General features: G+C 35.9%; 1 protein-coding gene across 2 annotated transcripts in view; it reads right to left on the reverse strand.

Moving 5' to 3' along the window:
* TBX18 (T-box transcription factor 18) overlaps window positions 1-20,164 on the reverse strand; it is a 42,658-nt gene extending 22,494 nt beyond the window's left edge. Inside the window, exons 1-4 of one of the 2 annotated variants that reach the window (XM_088138164.1) lie at window positions 19,279-20,164; window positions 16,406-16,583; window positions 13,728-13,829; window positions 6,864-7,035 (exon numbers count right to left, since the gene is read on the reverse strand). In XM_088138164.1, coding sequence (XP_087994290.1) covers window positions 6,864-7,035; window positions 13,728-13,829; window positions 16,406-16,583; window positions 19,279-19,591 — 765 coding nt within the window. In that variant the 5' untranslated portion in view covers window positions 19,592-20,164. The remainder of the gene's footprint in view (window positions 1-6,863; window positions 7,036-13,727; window positions 13,830-16,405; window positions 16,584-19,278) is intronic. The other variant, XM_088138161.1, reaches the window with a different exon arrangement.
* Between the last annotated feature and the right edge of the window lie 393 nt (window positions 20,165-20,557).

Raw genomic sequence — 20,557 nt, forward strand, 5'->3', positions numbered from 1 at the left:
TGAAAACTCATTTCTTTTTGTTCCTTCCTTAGTTCAAAATTCTTCATGTGAAACCTCTAGAGCAAACATGGCAATATTTTCATATCTTATGAATCATAATTTTCAAAATTTTCTGGAGAAAATATATCAGTTTTAGGGTGCATCTGAATTTGCTTCAGATCAAAAATTTATCTATGACATTTGTAAAAGTTGTTCGTTTTGTTTTGAAGTTTGATGGCTACCAGCCAAGAGTATCAAATTAAAATGAATAAAATTTTTAATTTCCTGTTTCATTATTGGCCAAAAAATATTAAATTCAGCATTGCATATCCTTCCCTAGCTTCCATTTATGATATCCTATTGAATGCCAAATACCATGAAATCTTATTGTGCCCAAAAATGGAACGATTTTATGTTTGAAAAAAAAAACGAAAGTCTTGGCTATAATTAGGATACTTTTAAATGAAATCACTCCTCACTTGGGAAAGTGACACTCTTTTGGATAAGCAAAACTCCATATACGTAAACTTCCATTACACTGAACTCTCATTTTTGACAGTTATATCAGATGCACACCAAAAATGCTTAGATAAGTTTCCCCCATATACTTTCCCCAACATCTGCATCTTTATACAGAACAAGATATTAACAATCATTCTGCTGAAGTAAACATTTCAAAAGTATTCTAGATATTTTTGGATGTTTTATACTGCTTTGGTAAAATTGCATTGAAGAAGAAATCACCCCATAATTCTGAAAATGTTAATACACTTCTTTGTGTGTGAGAGAGAGAAGGGAATGAGTGAGTGTGAATGCTTTTGGCACTATCCATATGGAAAGCTATTTATTTATTTTTCCATCTAGAGACTCATTTGCACAATGAGGGATTATTTTTGTTGTTACTCATTTGCCAACAGACTTCTGTAAAAAAAGTACCGCCACTGGTTGTCTTACAGCAATAACTGGCCAAAGATTTTGACTTGACAAAACAATGTTAATAACCCGACATCTCCAGATGGTGCAATGTTGATAAATGATTTCTTCTCAGTACAAGAGAATTCTGGGATTGGTTGGAGAAATTAGAAGGAAAGATACAATCTTCCCTCTAAGAATGAGAGGCCAATGCATTGTGGGCTATTGTTTCCAAGAAAAATCTGAAAAATAAAAATCACTGTATATAGGAACTTCCCCCTTCATTTTCATGAAGGCAATACCTTGGGTATAAGCTTCAACAAAATTAATGGGACTTAGTTTGAACTTACTTTCATGTCAAAGCCTTCTGGATGAAATTAACAAATTGAACTATTATGTTTCTTTCTTATGCTAAAAAGTACTGGGCATGGCCATAATGTGTACAAAAATGGTCTGTTACAATTGTGCAAAGTTCACTCAAGTTAGAGTAATATTCAGGATTAGAAATAAGTATCCCTCATTTCAATAGGATATATTCCTGAATGTGTATTTATAACTGAGATAAAAAAAAATTGACACTGAAATAATATTTTTTAAAGTTCACCATAAAAAGCCTAAGAGTATTTCTCAATTTCTAATACTATACTGCAGTTTCAATCCTAACTATATTTCAAACCTCCTGCTTTCCCCTTCCTTTTGCATATTCCTGAAAATCTTTTGGTTATGCTTAGAAGTGGTACAGTTGCAACACAAACGTATGCAGATCAAGGGAGAAATTGGTAGAAATCAGCATGATGATTATGTTGTATCTTCACAATATAACACATCCACAAGAGTTAAAATGTCCAACTAAAATGCATTTACGTTATTTCAATTTTTACTAATATAGATAAGGTAAAGCAAGAAAATCAGAGTAAAGTACAAATAAACTGGTAAAAGATACCAAACTTCACTAAATCTCTTTTCATGCAAGCAGCACTTAAGTATTTGTAAAACACCCAGCATAACAAGAAACCAAATTTAATCAGCATATCTGTGATATCAAGGACCATACTACTGTGCTACATCTGTCGTGCCTCACAGATTTAGAATTTCAAGACAGTGTGTCTGCACGGATAATAATGAACAAATTGCTGAATTTCTAGCCTTTCTACAAAAATAAAATAATCAATACATAGATATTTTTAGAGTAGAAATTTACAGCTTTCAAGAGACGCTTGAAAGCTATACACTCAACTTGTATTTGTGTCCCCATTTCTAATTTTCGTTACCATGACCTTGCTTTGTTGGTAGACATTCACCCTTACTGTAAAAATTTTTTTTATTCAATGGTATTATTCAAGACTATGCACTACGAAGTTCAGTTGGAGTCACTCCAAGGAACTAAATCAGGATTACAGCTAAATCTGGATTATAAATATTACTTTAGGTTTCTATAAAATGTATTCAGTTATAAATGTTTAACTACAGAACATACATCTTACACAGCTCTACTGTGGCCAAACAGTGCAGACTGAACACATTCTTTAGAGGTAGGCATCTTGACTGGGGATTATGGGAAATAGGATACTACATTAGAGGACTTGTTGGTCTAATCTAATAGGACTCTATTTTAATCTTTTCATCCTAGACATAATTTTATACTTGCTCTGCAATTTCTAAATATGCAAATCTGCAGGATCAACACTAGCAATTATTCCGCATTTAGAACCATAGAAACAGTACATATGTACATTTTCAGACAACGCATGCCATTGAAAATTAACATTTGTTTTCAAATGTTTTCAACTGGAGTTTATCTAGTTTAGAATGCCTAATTTTGTGTTGGACTGAAGATTTAAAAATCAAAGTCTTTCCTTGCTAATGGTCTTTAGTACAAATCAGCCCTTGATGTCCTGACATACTAGTTTACTGGGACAGCAACATGCTGTCCTTGGCTCCAGCTAACTTCTTGTCTTCTGAGGCAGAGGGGAATATTTTGAAGATACCAATTGGTTGATGAATAAGCAATGTTATGAATTGTCCAAACTTCTGTCAGGAGTTTATCAATGATGCGCCAAGGCAGAGTTGGTCACATGAAAACATCTCCCCTAAAAGGTTTGAGGGTGGGAAACAGAATAAAATTTATAGATATTCAGCAGGAAAAACTGGTTATTTTTCTGAAAGGCAAAGGATAAGTGTAAGACTGCTTAAAATGTGGGTTATGGTGAAGGGGGAACACTGAGATTACCAGAGCATTGTGGTACTGATCTTAACTACAAGTGAAGAAAGTGCATAATTTAAAAAGATATATACTAGTATGTTGGTATTTTTAACTGGTTTTTTTTATTAATGCCTCTTTTATGCTTTCAATTATATTTTCATAACCATGACTGAAACAGGCTTTTTTCCACTGAGACTATAGTTAAAAATTTGGGAACTGTTAAAGGAAGAGAGAATACAGAAAAATATTTCAAAAACAGGTACAATAATTTTAGTAATAAGCACATTAATGATTTATAATGCAGTGAATAAACAAGCTACTTTTTTAATACCAGTAAAATAATTTGCTTTATGCTGATGGAAGAATGTAATAAATCTTACAATAATAAACAAAGAAATTACAGAAGGAAAGAAAAGGCAAAGTTTTTTTTCTTTTTGGTATATTTGGGAGAAGAAAATAGTGTGTCAATAAGTACTGTAAATACAAAAGGAGGCATCGGTATTCTTTGGCTCAGTGAAATAAGAACAAGATTATTTACTCTAATTTGTACATTTTTAACTTCCATTAGTTCAACTATGAATATGCACTGTATTAAGGATGGCTCAGGTATTTATTTTATGAAACTTATAAAATTATATGGGAAAAACAAATTTAGAAATGCCAAGTGGAGAAACAGTTTAATTGATATTACAAATAATTTTCAGCCTATATGAAAATGAAAAACATTCAGCTTAAAATTCTGTTCTACTGGCATTTGACTCCAGAAAAAAGAAAAAGAATAATATATAAATATACACAGATTTTGAAAGTCCAATAAATATGGTAATATGTCATATTTTCTAAAGCTATCCAAAGGTGCTATTACATTTGACATAGTCTTTTGTAAAAGTAAGCAGCAATCTAACTGGGATTAGACTGCTTTGTAAGTATTATTGTTATTAAACTTAATTAACAGGTCTTCTAAATATAAAGAGATAAATGATTTCATCTCTGCAAATATGTCTTTGCAAGTCATTGTAAAGATCATAATTCCCAATACTAGGAAATACCTCTTGAAAGTATTAAAATTAGATGAAATTGATGAAAATGGTATATAAATGAATGGGCAATTTAAACTATTTTTAATTTCCTATGTTTCAGATCAGGCAAAATTTACTGTTTTTTATATTTTCAAATTGAGAATTATTTATTAAAAACTCTCAGAAGCTTTCAACATCAATACACTAAAATATCCACAGCATAATAATAATAGACATTGAAAGTATAAATGGTAAATATGTATTTATCAAACAATCACATTTACCCTGACAAGTCTGAACAGTGTATATTGGAGTATTTTGGCATTAAATCCAGTCTGCTTCTAGATAATAAACATTTATAACAAGGTATAAAATATTCTATTATTTAAATAATATATTTAAAAGCTCCAATGAAATTATATAACATTTAATGTATCTGCAAGCTTATAACAGCATTAATATATACAATATCGTACCAATATTCATCTCTTTATTTATATAAGACACATAATCCCTTGTGATTTGTTCAACGTGCAATAATTCCACCATCTCAAAATACTTTCTCATTCAGTCATGGTGGCTAAATAATTAAAACTATATACTTTAGAATAGTCTTTCTCCATTTTATATTTCTGACTGGGTAACAATAAATGACATTCTTTCAAATCTCAATTTTTTTATATAAACTTTTATCTCAAATTTCAAATTGTTAGTTTTGAATCAATTGGGTGTATATGTTTTTAATTGATCCAGAAGAAAGCTACTTGACTTTCTTCCAAACTGAGGTATTCATTAATGCAGGACATTTCAGTAATTCTAAAGCATTCCACAATATGAATAATACATTGCAAGGTTTATATAGTTTTCAATTCAAAAAGGACTTAAGTAAACCCTCTCAATGTGAAAACTTGTTTTCTGCACCTATCCTGAGGATGGCTGTGTTGTTATCCATCTCGGAGAGGTTTGAATACCTGTATGGTCAATGAAAATTATTGTGGGCAATCAATTCATGCCATTTATGGTCAACTGCAGAGTGAGGGTGAACCCTTTGCTGAATAAAGTGCAATTTCAGCAGTTTTCCAAGTGCTGCTTCTGAATAAATTCATTTAAAATGACTACACTAAAGCAGCGTTTGATAAGACTATAGCTTTTGTCTAAAACATACCATTGACATTTGAGGCCACTCTCTCTACTCCTGTTTAAATTAGATGCAGATATCTAACAGTCCTGCCAAAATGATAGGAATTTCTATGTATTGCTCTTGACTCCTTTTTTATTTGATTCCCTTGATTCATTTGAGGATCTCACAGAATCAAACTTCATTAATTTAGGAATAAACTACATTAAGAATTATTTAGTTTTAACTGTCTTACAAAAATGCATTGTCATCTAAAAGATCATTTACAAAAGAATTAAGTTAGTAGTGCCAATTCCCAGCCACAATTAATCTTGCCTAACACTGACCTGAAGATACAGGTAATCTGTACCTCTGCACTGTTAATAAGACAAGGCAAGGAGGTAAAACAAGACATAATCATAATATGAATTTAATGAATATCAAAATTTCATATAGATTTTCCAGAATTATGTCAGCTATTCTTATGTCAATTAATAATCCATCTCTCTAGAACTCAATTTCATTTGTATAAGCCATTTCCTAATATCTGATATTCAACAGTATCATCCCTCCATTGTAACAGTATAGATTAGATTAATAGTTTATCAAGCAAAATTACAAAATTTAAATTTAACTTAAAATACTCAATATAATACTCAATCTAAATTGTATTTCAACTAGAACTGCAAGTTGAAATAGATTTAGGGTAACATACAAATCCCTGCTTCCACAAAATGCAGTCACAAGGGAGAACCTGAATTTCTAACTTTCTTAAAAAGGCCCTTACGTACCTCCAAAATGCAGCCTATTTTTTAAAGTCTATGTAGTTACCTTTTTCTGAATTTTTGAAAATATATGATCAAAAATGCTCAACTCAAAACCATTTTATATAATAATTTACCAACTTGTGATATGTATTTAAGCATTTTTAAAGACACTGATCTGTATTCCTTTTTTTCCTTGTTTGAAAAGTATGGAAATATTCCTATAGCACATATTATCAAATGAGCTAGTGTCATAACTAAACAATTTAGAGCTTTCAAACAGAACAGTTAAACTACACAATTCCCTTCCAGTTTTGCAGATGTAATGAACTTCAGCTGTGAAAAGGTCTTGCTGTATAAGGTAGGTAATAAATCATTATCAGAGTGAACACAGCTCTCATGTTGTTCCTTCTGAGTACCGCATAAACCTCATGGGATCTTTGCAAAAATTATTTTATAAAATCATGAGTTACATTTTCTTCAGTGCATCTATGATTTCTGTATGTTGAGAACTCTTATTTTAAGGATTTATAGTCTATGCTTTTTCACTATTCTTTTTTAAGATCCATCAACTATATAGAGAAAGGCAAAGTATACTCGTGGTTCTGTACTTTCAGTTTTGATCATTTTCATATGTTCAGTTTTGTTTCTGTCCAAAGGTCCAAAAGAGACATCTAAAATAAATGGCAACCTATTACTAATTCACTGATGTAGCAAAATATGAAACCATTTATTAGCAGAAGCTGACATAAGCTTTGCTAAATCCATCATTTTTTGTTAACATGAAGTCCAAAGGTCTGTTTGTTTATTTTTAAAAGTGACTGTCTCATGCTAACATTGCTGGAAAAAAAAAAATATAAAAAACTCACATGACCCTGGTCATCCAGTTCATTGTTTGTAAGCTTCAGCTTGTCAAAGCTAATCACTTGCCGCATCCAAGTCTCTCCTGAGGCAGGTGAATCCGGATGAATGTACACACGGGCAGGCACAGGTGAGTCAGCATTGCCAGCTACCATCCATTTGGAACTATGATAAACATACCTACAGGGGGGAAAAAACCCTGAGATTTAGGACATTCACAACGGAAATACAGGTAATGCTCGCTTAACGACTGTTCGTTTAGCAATCATTCGAAGTCACAACAGTGCTAAAAAAGTGAGTTACGACCGGTGCCTGAAGTTAAGACTGTTGCGGTGCCCCTGCGCCCATGTGATCACAATCCGGGTGCTTGGTAACCAGCTCACACTTATGACAGTTGCAGTGTTCCAGGGTCATGTGATGACCATTTGCAACCTTTCCAGCTGACGTCCAGCAAGTAAAATCAATGGAGAACAGCATGATTCACTTAATTACCACATGATTTGCTTTACAACCATGCGGTTCACTTAACAACAGCAGTGATTCACTTAACAAGTGCCACAAAATCAGGTCCAATCATGTGATGATTCACTTAACGACCACATTGCTTAGCAACCTAAATTCCAGTTCCGATTGTGGTCATTAAGTGAGGACTACCTGTACTCTTTTGCAAAAGTTTGTTACAATAAAAGCATACTCTGTAATTCTCCCCTCTCCATGAATAGGTTTTACTTAATGTTGTTTTATATTGTTTTATTGTAGGGTTTTATTATGCATTTTATTTCTGACTAACTTGCTTCATGATGCTTGGCATAGAAAACAATATAGTAAATAAATTATTATTATTTATTCAATTCCTAAGGCTGCCTATTCCCCTAGAGATCCTGGGTGGCTTACAAGGGGGTTAAAAACATCAAAATAGAAAAAACTAAAACATCACAACAATATAATCACCATACTGGGGAAGACAGATTCAAAGTGTGTTACACTTCATGCACTGTCCCAGCCCAGTGTCTTCAGGAAGAGTCAGGTCTTAAGTCCTTACTAAAAGACAGCAGGATTGGGGCCGTGCAGACCTTGGGGGAGTGGGGGGCAGGGTGGAATGCTGTTCTAAAAAGTCAGGCACAGAGACATATTTACAGAAGAAAAAAGAGAGGGTTTTTTTCAAAATAAAATCTCATTCCAAAACACTTTGTATCAACATTTTTTTTCATTTACCTGTTTTCTATAATCTACCCATTACAATAATACAGAGATTTAAAAATGAAATATAATAGTATGTAAAAATTGTAACTTAATATTTGATACTCCAAAGCAGTATTTTAAAAGAAAGACAAATTCAATGTGGATCTCTTCTAAAGGGATAGACATTAAATTTCTAAGTCTTCTCAGGGCTATTTTATTATATTTGTGTATAATTTATAGGATTTTGTTTAAAAAAATCTACTTAAGCTAAAAAGTGAAGCTAGTAATATATTTGTGCGGTGGGCTCACCCAACAGTTGCCCAGAGTCCCCTATTGTGGGGGAGATGGGCGGGGGGAGAAATCCAACAAATAAATAAATAAATAAACATAAGACAGTATCTTTTATAAAAAAGAAAAAGAAAAACTTTACCTTTTGCATACATTTTAGTATCTCTACTTTTAGCATCTCTACTAAAGGAAATACTAATTCTAAAAGTATTTCTATTTAAAATGACCTTGTTTAGCTGTAATATATGACACAAAATTTTTAAAAAGCCTTCCATTTTACAAGAGTTAGGTCTCAAACTGCAAATAATTATAGGATAGCAAACATGGAACTGCCTGCGTCATTTCAGTGAATGATGAACCTTTGAGGGCCAGAGAGCTTCCATTATACATCACTATTATAACTTGACTTAAGTTTAGTGATAATATTTCAATAGAAGCAGTTTCATTACTGAATAAATTATTCAGTATTTTCTATCTGTAAACTGAATTATATATAAACATATTTGTTCCTCACTGATAATTAATTAATTAGTAAATTATTTATATAATTTATATAATATAAAATAATTAATATTATTTCAATTTAATTTATAATTTAATATTATAAGCATACATATAAATAATATAATTTAATATTGTAATAATTAATATAAAATAAAAATAAAATATTTATTAAATTGTTTATTAAATAAATAATTAAATAAATTCAAATATTATAATTTGAACCAACAAAATCTTTGCTCGGAAGAACAACAGAATTAGGTTTGTTAGCTGAGAGGTGAAAATGTCTTCTTGGTACAGGAATAAACTACATGTATTTTGTAAGAATTACTCCCAGGTAAAGGTGTCAGAACTGCAGTCCAGATACCCCTTCTACAAAAAGAAACAGTCTTTCGTTAACAGAAGGGCTTTTGATCCAGCAATGTCCTTCCCTGGGTTTTGTCAACAGTCCCTCCTTGCAATACTTCACAACAGACTGTACTCTGTGGAATTCACCACCACAAGATATGATATGATTAACTTGCACGGCTTTAAAAGGGGATTCCTGGAGGTAGGCCTATCATAGGCTTATTCGTTTGGAAGAAAGTTGTGGAAGTACCTTCCAAACACCAGATGCAAAGGAACTCGGGGGAAGAGGGGCATGTCCGTTTCATGATTGTAAGTGCACAGAAGCATCTAGTATTGAGAAATGAAATGTTGGATTAAGATGGATTTCGACCTAATCCAGGAGGACTATTCGTATGTTTTTTATATCACTGAGTGCAAAGGGCTGCATGAGAAGGATAAATCAACAAAATCAACACCCCCCTCCTACTGCCAAGAAAACAGAATCAATGGCTCATAATCAAAGCCAATCAGTGCAAATTATATATGTTAAAATAAACCCAAACATTAAATCTGTTAGAAGACTTCATGCCATAGCTCTAAGTAAATATTCAGCAGAAAGTTTATTCAGAACAAACTATTTAACATCTTTATTTCTATGCAGAATTAAATGTGGATGAGAAATTATCTGTATGAGTTGTGAACTTAAGTTTCACTGAAGCCAGTAGTGAAAAAAAATATTTTAAAAATTAGGCTAACGTTAGTTTAGAAATATGGCTCTTTGTGTAAAACCTGCAAATATATTTGCATTCATGATGGGCAGAGCAATCCTAAACAAAGAAATCCTACTGAATAAGATTATCTAGAAAACATATTTAAGATCTGCAACTGAAGATGATCAAGTGCAATTCACATTCAGAATTTTTTTATTAATCTGTTTTGACCCTTATATGCTGACTGAGATTTCTCAGCTGTTATAATAAATGACCCAGAAAAAGCATTACCACTAATATTATGCACTAGAATCAATTAGCATGAAGTTTCAGTACACATGAAATGCAGGATTGGGCCTCTTTATAAAACCAAAAGATAAACCAGGATTGGAGATAGGAGAATAAATATAAGGAAGTTATATTCTTATATTCAATAACTTGGGTTTTTTTTAAATGAACCCATTATTACATTTTTCAAACAATGGTTTTATTTCCAATAAAAAAACACAATCTTTTCCCCAGAGAAATGAATGTGTAAAACTTGCCTAATTTTACAGCAAATGTATTCTGGAAACAAATGGGTAGCTTCTTAAATTTGTAATTTTCTGAAAGCATTCACTGTGTTTCCCTTCCTACAAATTTAGGAATTCTAGTGGGAATATTTGTACAGTTATATACCACCTTGGCAAAGGTCTACATGATTGAAATCTTACATTAACATATTTAATAAATGTTATTGACAGCTATTCACTAAGTATCACAAACAATTTCATAGAAACAATGGCATATATTAAAGAACTGAACCAAACTATTCTAGTACTTTCCATACTAGAAATCAGAAAGACGTATTAATTGTATGTAATTTAATTATATATCCAAGATGGTTAACAGTAACATCCATGGTTAAAATACAGTATAACATGAAATTATTTAAAAATCAGTAGAATGACATAAACATATAAAGACAAGAGCCTGATAAATTATTATTAAGCTGACATAAAGGTTCAAATACAGAGCAGCAGAAGAGACATTCTGGCTCTATAGATCAAATATTTGTTTGAGTAAAAATATTTTTGCATGTTAGTACACAGCTATCAACCAGGATAGGTTTTCTTCACTAGTGAGTTCCAAATGTGTACAAACCACTGAAAAGGCTCTTTCTCTAACTCCCACCAAATGCATATAAAGTCTGGGTGAGATAGAGAAAGAGCCTGCTTTAGAAGAACCTGACAGCCAGGCAACTCATCTCAGACAAGATAATTCTTCAGATAAACTGTCCTTATGCAATCTAAGACTTTATAACAAGCACTCTGAATTGTGCCCCCAAACCAGCAGCCATGTAAGTACTGTAGCTAAAGAGTCACATGCTTTCTATAACTGGTCTCAGTCTACAGCCTGGCTGCGGCATTTTAAGTTAGCTGAAGTTTCCAGTCTTCAAAGGCAACCCTACACAGAATGTATTGTAGTGATCTAATCCAGGTGTAACTATACCAGGTGTTACCAGTGTCAAGTCAGACACTTTAAGTAACACGCATATTGGAGCTGAGCAAAGGACTCCTGGCTACCAATGAAAGCCAAGTATCCAAACTATGCATGAATCTAGGGATATCCTCAGACTAAGTATTTGAACCCCAATTCCCTCATCTGACTTTTTACTGACCAAGAGCAGCTAGATCTTGTTTTTATTTTGTTTGCCCTCATCCAATCCATTAGCAATACCAAACTGTGTTTCAAAAGATCAACATTACTTTGTATTATGACAGATAGGACTAGGTATCATCAAAATAGTGGTAACACCAAGGTGGAAAGCAAAGGATTTTCAAAGGGAAACCATACTTCATGCTGCTTAGAACTGATGAAAGGTCAAGAGGAGCCACAAGGGATTCACTCCCCTATCAAATTCCCAACTGAAGAACATCTACTAAGACAGTCAAAAGCATTTCCAACCCATAATGAGTGTCAACCCAGATTCAAATGAATCTCAGTAATCTGTACTCCCAAGGGAAGCAAACGTACATTAGATGCCATTATATACTCCTAAACATGGTATATTAAAACCTGGAAATTACACAACATAATGGAATTCAAAAACTCTTCTTTCCCACTTGGCTAGCTTCCTTCCATTTGCTTTTATAAACCAAGAAGGACGTGGCTGAACCATTCAAGGATGCACATGGTATATGTTATTTTTCCAGAATTTTCCCTACCTCTTTGGGCTCTATAAACTGAAAAATATCCATCAAAATTACAGAAAAATAGAACTCCACTCAACTCCACTAATTATACTATTCAAGTCTAATGAATTTATATTACTGAATATACTATTCAAGTCTAATGAATTTATCTGCAAAATCCTTTGCTTAACTGAGCTACTGAGCCAGCTTCATTATTTCTTGGACACCCAAGTATAGATCCATGTATATCTGAAAAAGCTCTACTACCTGACTAGTGTGCATACCACAGTGATAGAGAAGAAAATTATCTTTGTTGCCATTACTCTTTTGGAGTAGTTTTTAAAATAGGCTTCTGTCCTACCTTTCTCAAATCTTTCACCAACATCACTTCAGCTATGATCTCCATTTAAAAACATCTATCTATCTATCTATCTATCTATCTATCTATCTATCTATCTATCTATCTATCTATCTATCTATCTATCTCAGGACATCTACTTAGCTCCATGAAACAAGGGTACACAGGAGTAACTGAACTATCTTGGCTATGTCTTTGCTACTGGGGATGGCATGAAAGTGAACTGCTATACATCTATCTCTATTGCTGCAAAAACAAAACAACAAACGGAAGGACAATGCTAGGAAAAATTAACTCCTCAAGCTTTTTGCAAACAGATCTTTGTAGTACAAGACAAGTTTACATTCCCATCCAGATATGTAATGGCTTGGCATTAAATAACAGCAGGTGAGCAGGGAGGCTATAATTTCTAACCAAGAAACAAGGAGAGAAGAGGACAACCAATATCCAGTGGAGTAATCATAATCATATTATGGCCATGTAGACTCAATCTTGAAAATGTATCCCTCCTGCAGTAAAACTTGTGCAATAAAAGATCCATCTTGAAATAATTCAAGGCAGATCTAAGGTATTAAAATTAGCCAGTATGTCTCCCATTTCCCTCTCTTTTTAATGCAAAGACCTGGTATGAGCTTTAAAGGGATGCTTTACATCAACAAAAGCTCATGTAAAGCATCTTATTATAACTGCTTCATGAAGCAAAGTCCACCCCACCCCCTCTTTATGGCTAAAGCAAAGCAACCACTTTGCTTCTTTTAGTTTTTGCAGCCTCCTCCAGCATTTCCATTAGCTGGAAGAGGCTTCTGTGCTGTTCCTAATGAAACTGCCAGTCAAGATGCCAAGATCTGAATGAGGCATACCACATCACCTTTGTGTCTTGATGAGGTAAAGAACATTGCTTCCATGCCACAAACAGGCAAATCACAGTTGCCTTGTATACCCAAAACCTTTAGCCCACTGAGTAGTCTCCATATTCATTCACAGTGTTGTTCTCAACTGGACTAGCAAAGTGATTTGCAAACACTAAAGACAATCCACCTCACTTCAGTCTTATTAATTACAGTGAGCCTAATCCCAAGTAAGGGGCTAAAGGACTGTTGCTTACATGATAGGAAAAAATAATTTGAGTAACCTAGAGGATGTTCAATATATGAACCAAATGTACAAATCAGCTCAAAAACAAAAAACAATCACCAACATTGGGATTGTTCATGGGTGAAAAGAAGATAGGAATTTGGAAGGGAGTTAAGAACAATCTTTGTTATTTTACAAATAAACCATATTTTTTGCAGTTCCCATCATCCCATGTGTTAAATATTACTGTTACTTTACCTGTATCTTTTGTTGTCTACAGGAACAATGTCCATAGCAATGTAATACTGCTGATGAGGATCTAGGCCTGAAATTTTCACTCTCATTGCAGGAAACATCCGTCTGAATATTGAAAGAGTATTTAATAAAAAACAGACTTAGGACAGAAAACCAGGAACAAGATTGAAGTACAGCCCCCAACCCTTTCTCATTTAAAATTATCTGCAGGATTTTTTTTTTCTTTTTAAATTAGCTCGCTCACAAAACAATCCTATCTATCTATCTATCTACTTTTACACGTTGTTTTGTTTGTTACTGAAACTCCTTCAAAGAACAAACTCAGCCCCACATAAGTCAAGTCTAGATGTGAATTTGCAAGTTATTTTTTGCTTTGAGATTGTGCTCTAACAGTTTTAAAACTCATATCACAGGCTGAAGTAGCAGCTTCAACTATTTACAAATACAATTTTCATATTCCCATTCTGATCCTCAAAATGTTTTCTCTAAAGTAAATAGATACAGCTCTATTTCCATGTCACAGTGCCCTGAACATGAAAATTTTCCTTCTGGCATTGCATGCATACATGCACACAAACCTAAATTCATAAGTAAAAAGATGATCAAAACTATCAGTCCTGTCAGAGGAAAGGAACAATGATGTCTATCAGCTGCTTCTAATAATTAGCATAGTGAGAGTTTATAGCATCAGTCACCTTTTCAGCAGTGTATGTTACAGAAACAATAAGCATGGCTTTACAGATGATTTTCCCAGGACAGGCTTGTATTGCTTATAAAGTTTGTGTGTGGGGGGGTATGTGTATGCATGCGTGTGCGTGTATGTATGCATAAACTCAAAAACATGGTTACACCCAAATTACATACATATATACACAATATATATCCATGAAGGTAGCAATCCTAAATGTATATATTTAGAAACAAATTCCAACAAAACAAATGGGGTTTACTTCCGTATAAATACAATTGTGACTTATCTGTCCCATTTTTTTTAAGTAAAAAGAATTATGAAAGTACTATATTAATAGGTATTATAAAATTACTTCATTAAAAGAGGAATCAAAAATCTACAGTGCGATTTTGCTAATGCCTAACTGAAGTCACTATAGGTTCTGGAATGTTATGAAGTACTGTAATGTATTTTTCAAATCGGCTCTTGAGTAATATCTGTTTTAGTATTAAAGGAATTTTATAACAAGAATACGGTATCTTTTTATTTTCATATAAAAGAACATAGATACAATTCTATTTTCCTAAAATTCTCAATCTTTTCCAAAACTATGAAATCTAAGTTAAATTCTAGAAATAATAAAATTATTAACATCATTAATAATTGATTAATAATAATTAATAAATTATTAACAATAAACATTAACATGTTTAAAACAAGCAAGAAACAAAACTAGATGTGGCTAACTAGTTCTTGTCATTATTTTAGCACGCCTATGAGATAAAAAAGAAAACCTATCTGACGAGAAATTTTTTAAGACAAACGCTGCCTTGTGTTGCAATTTTTAATAAATTCAGATACATTTATACAGTGCAGGTTTTTATCATAGTGTATGCATTTTTTAGAAAGGAAGTTATTTTTAGGAGAATGTAATTTTTTAAAATAATGAACAGGAAGTCTACCATTCCTCACATTCTGCATCATCTACAATTCTAATGGTCTATCCAGCTTTATAAATCTGAATTTGCTAAATTAATCTTTATCAGCAATTTGGATTTGCACCCACCATTCTTAAATATTATTACATGTTAAGATAATTTAAGCATCTAAATTTCACAGTATTAAATGTTTGTATTTAATTAACATAGGGGTGAAAGTTTGAGCATGAAAAATGCTTGATACAATATAAAGTATTCTATGGTACTTTATACCTTTTCGATTTGGTATGTCTATGGTTTTCTATCAAAAACCATCTAGAGGAATCTTATTCATACCTCAGGATGCTAGAAATGGTAAATGAAATATTTTCACTGATTTGAACCAAAAAAAAAAATAGAAACAAAAGAGATTTATTTCAAGCCATAGCTAATATTAGACTTTTTAAAAACAGATTGATTATCATTGCCAATAAACTAATTTCAAATCAATGGCCTTTCCAAGTAATATATTCTAGATCAGTGATTAGCTGGGAAAAAGAACTTCATTTTTAGGAGTATTCCTAAAATCTGTGTCACTTATTTTAAAATATATCTATGTCTAATTTTGGACAATATAAGAGTATAGTAACTAACTCAAATAATGTACATACAATCCCTGTAATTCTGAATATATCTGTTGTTGAACAGATTTGCTTGGAAGTAGTTTGCTTTTTGATTTGGTGTGTCATTGCAAAACATATTCTTACTTTAAGATTTACTTCCAAATCAACATGGAGAGGATGCATGAGCGTTTCTTAGTTAACGCCATTTAAAAGAACTCCATGATTAATTGTTCATTTATTTGGAGACCCACCCACCAACGAAATATGCCCGGGTGGAACTGAGTTGGTTCTGTGACCGAATTTTGAAGAGCAACATGTAACCGCCGTATTCTAAGGAAATGTAATTCGGTTGTAAAACCTTCTACCCAAACGGAACAAATTCCACCGCGCGTCTCAGAGCTGCGCAGATCCTCAGATTTAGTGGCACTGCAGTTTTGAACCGCTGAGTCGGACGACTCGCCCTGCGTTTACCTTCCCGCCTTGGTAATAATCATCTCGGTGCCGATCTCGTGAAAGCGTTTCCAGAGCTCCGCGCCCTGCAGGTCCACCCGAGGCACTTGCGGGATAAGCGAAGGCGAGGCAGCCTTGGCGGGGCCTCCAGGAGTCAGAGGGGGCGACGTACCATTTAAGAAACTCTCTTCGCACCCACCTGCAGGAATAAAAAAAAAGGGGGGAGGAATATGAAAGGGCAGTCGGGCAAATAAACAGCCTAAAAGCGCTAAGCCTAACCCGAAAGGAGAAGCGACTACGGCGGCTGCCTCCGCACTCCCGTGTGGGAAGGAAGAACAGAAAATCCCACAGAAGCCCTAATCATCAAAGCCAGCGCTTTCTCTTCAATGCAAAAGGCGCCCGAAGCGTAACTCGCTTGTTCTTCTCTGCCACTCTGCCGCGTTTCATGCGCACGTGCCTCCCTTAGAAAAGGGCGCGTGCTTTTCATACTGTCCGCCTGTGCGGGCACGGCTACTCTCGTTGCTTTCTCCTCAGGCCTAAATTCCACGCGGGTGTTCGTACACGTGCAACAATTGGGGGAAGGAAGCAAGGTGAAAGTCAGTCACTCGGCAGAAAAACACGCTGGGAAAAGGCGGGAATTCATCCCCCTCCCCCACCGCGAGCACAGCTCTGCAAAAGTAGCGCGAGGCCACCGGGGGCGGCGGGGTCTGTTTAAAGAGCCGGCGTGTTCGCGCGACGGACCTCGCGCTTCCTTGCAGCAAAAGGCACCGGAGGCTAACGTCAATTAGGGCAGCTTCCTGGGAAATAATAAATTGCCTTCATTAGAACCAGTCGAGTTGGTTTCACATTCAGTTTTTAACGGTTGTTATCGACAGCCGCCCATTTTCAGGGCCATCTGAATTTAAATCAGCCTGACTCTTAATATTTTCAGGACAGACAGCTCACCATGCTGTATACTTTACGTGCCTTTTAATTGCGGACCCTCTTTTGGAATGGCTTGGAAGGTGATTTTGGAGACTTCACGTGAGAACCGCGTAGGCCCAAATCCTATTTAAAAGGCGGCAGAAGGGAAGTACTAACTGAAATCTACACCCGCTTCATTTCTGCACTGACTGCACCTAGTACGAGGTATGCAGGGCCACCCTGTGCGTATTTATTTGGAAGTAAATTGAGACAATGAGCCTTATTTCATTTTCAGATGTATTGTAAAATAAAGGTTCGTGTGTTCTAGGCCTCTATCGGGTGCATCCACAAAAATTTCATCACCAAACAAATTAGCAAAAGCACCACAACAAACTTGGCTATTTTGCAGGGACAGATTAAATCGACTACCTGCCCGAACAGTTCAAACAGAATTTAGCAATCCAATCCAAAGTATATTTGAAGATAAATCTATAAGTTTCAATTAAATATCAAATTTAATTTAACCTGTGGTCACCCATACTTTCTTTCACTTGAAAGAAACCGTGCAATGTTGTATAATTTTAAAGGGGGGAACAGAAACATTGTTATAAATATATTTAGTATATTTTTATTAATTTGCATATTCTGAGTAGGACCATAATTAATTAAATCCAACTCAGCTATGGGGGGGGGGTTAAAAACTTTGTAATATATATTTTTAAGGTATTTATCGGGAGAAAATATTAGGTCTTATTGTCATAAATAACATTTCAGACCAATTAAACAGGCTGAAAATTACTAAAAAGTATCCAATGAAAAGGGGATCCCCATTCATGTTTTAGTTAATATAAATAATCTTTCCTAGTAGAAATTTAGAGTAAACTGAACTATTTTTCTTAGAAATTAAAAATGTAATGTCTGTCAATAAAATATAAATCTGCTGTTCTAAATCAAGCTAACTCAAGTTTAAGAATATATGTGTAGTTCATCTGAGAAAACCATAAGTGAGTGACCTTCCTAAACCTCTCTATGGGGAGTTCAGTGGAGCTTATTCCCATTTAGTTCAATGGTATTCACTCCCAAATAAATGTTTGGAGGACTGCAGCCTAAGACACCTCCCCAGTCAGTGATGATGATAAATATAATTTCTTGGCTGAGTTCACACAGTATGCTTAGCCAGACCAGGCAAGAATTGGTAGACACTAAGCTTAGACAGTACTAACCTTTCTTTACCTTAGCTTTGTGGGCCAACCCATCCAGTTTGGTTATATTCGTATTGTACAAACTCAGCAAATGGGTTTCTTCAGTAACCAGGTTTACTTTTAGTGTGAAGGCAACCTTTGTGTGCTTTTAGCCCCCTTTATTTCCAGTTGGATTTATGCTCTCCTTCTGTCAGACACCAGGTAAAGCGTTTAAAACACAAGGCTGTTGGGGGCTGCGGTTCCATCAGTCCCACCCAACTGCTTCGATCTGGGAAATGTGCAAGTGGTATTGCAGCTGAAACACACGGGGAATATACACTCTCTTGAGGCTAATCCCACAGAAACCAACTCCTTCCAGGAAAACAAAATGGGTAGAAGTTACGCCTCACTCCTTAATGTTCTACTGTTGTTGTTAAAGTAAATACTGAACAGAGTATTAGACTCTGCCCACTTTTTTTTTTTTTAAACCCTGCATGCTGCTACCACGATTGGACCCTGGTGATGCTTCAGAAACCCGCAGGACAGCTCGGCCTGATTTAAACAGGGTAAACTGAAGGGAAAGGGCAGACCGCTGAGCCAAGCTCTGACAGTCTTCTCTCCGCCCGGGTGGAGGAAGAGGCAGGCATCAAGCCTGGGGATTGGGACCATTGGAGGTTGCGCTCCTTTGGAGCGAAAACACCCGCATTTTTTAGTTATGGAGTGATCAAGCAAGGAATATTGGGGGGGCGGGGGGGAGTTCTTTCTTAAGCAGAGACCGGGCTGGGGAGGCAAGGGGACGCAGGAACTTACCGGGAGGTACCTCCCGGGCGCCACAGTTCTTCGCTGCTTCGGGCGCGGCCGAGCAGGTCTCAGCGCCGGAGGGCGAAGCGGTGCTTTGCACGGCGCCTTCGCCGGAGTCCGTGTCGCAGCTGCTCCCCTGGCCGCCGCCGCTACCTTCGGACGGCGGCTCCTCCTCGCTGGCTCCGGCCAGCTTTCGTCGCTTCTGCGGCTGCGGCTGCTGCTGCTGCTGCTGCTTCTCGGCTCCGATCAGCGCCTCCACCGAGAACGCGTGAGCCTTGAGGCTCAGCACGGTGCAAGGCGAGGCTCTCCTCTTCTCTGCCATGTCGGGCCGGCGAACTGGAGCCCTCCCGTCCTCTCTCTCGCCCCCCGCCGGCTGCTTTGCTCTTCCAGGCCGCGCCGCTCGCCTTCGCTTAGTCTCGCCGCTCTTTTCGCATCCACCTTCTGGCAGCCTGAAGCGGGTCGCCGACGTGGGTCCCCCCTCCGCTTCCCTTCGCGAGCCCAGACGATCCCTGTATGCCAAAGCGGGGCTTCTCGTCCTCCCCTCCTCCTTCTCCTCCCGCAAGCTCTGCCTCGTCTGAGGGGCCAAACAGCTCTGACATGGGTAACGAACGCTCTGCGGACACAAATTAGGGCTTGTAATTGAAATTTGTTGCCTTGATCTGTCAGCACTTCCAGGCAGGAGACCGGTGGGAAGAACTTGCTCATTAGTGTCACTAAAGTGGCTGGGACGGGGCGGAGCCCAGCGAGGAGGAGGGCTGTCAATCAAGAGGGGCCTTTGGCCAATCAGAAATTAGGAATAGCCTCCACCACCGGTTGCTTCTTCCTTAGATGGTACTAAAAGCGCCTGGTTAGAGAGGCCGGGGAATGTGTGCTTCGCTGTTTCTTCTTTGACTGGACCCCCCGAGCAAGACCCTCGCTTTCAGGCGGCTACAACCGTTCAATTTTCTCTTGACCAAAGTGGCATCCGGGAGAATTGAAAACAAGTCCCCGCTCTTCCAGGGACTGAGCGAGGCGCTATCTTTCAGTCACATTCTCTGTTATTCATCTCTAAAATGAGAATAATGCAAACAGAAGTACTGATCGTTTTTTGTTTTTAAATTTTAGATGTGGTCGACGAATAGCTGAGACCTGTAAGGTTTAGCTTTGCCTGTCTACCTAAGAAATATAGGTGGCTGTTAATTATTTTTTTCATATATGAGCAAATAATTAAGCTATTCTAATCGGCATATCTCCTAAAAGGAATTATTTTACTCGTAAGCTATTCTAATCGGCATATCTCCTAAAAGGA

Source organism: Python bivittatus, unplaced genomic scaffold (genome assembly GCF_059951505.1).
Source record: "Python bivittatus isolate LINGU-HERP-01145 unplaced genomic scaffold, Pbiv_v1 ctg000020_np1212, whole genome shotgun sequence".
NCBI lineage: Eukaryota > Metazoa > Chordata > Lepidosauria > Squamata > Pythonidae > Python > Python bivittatus.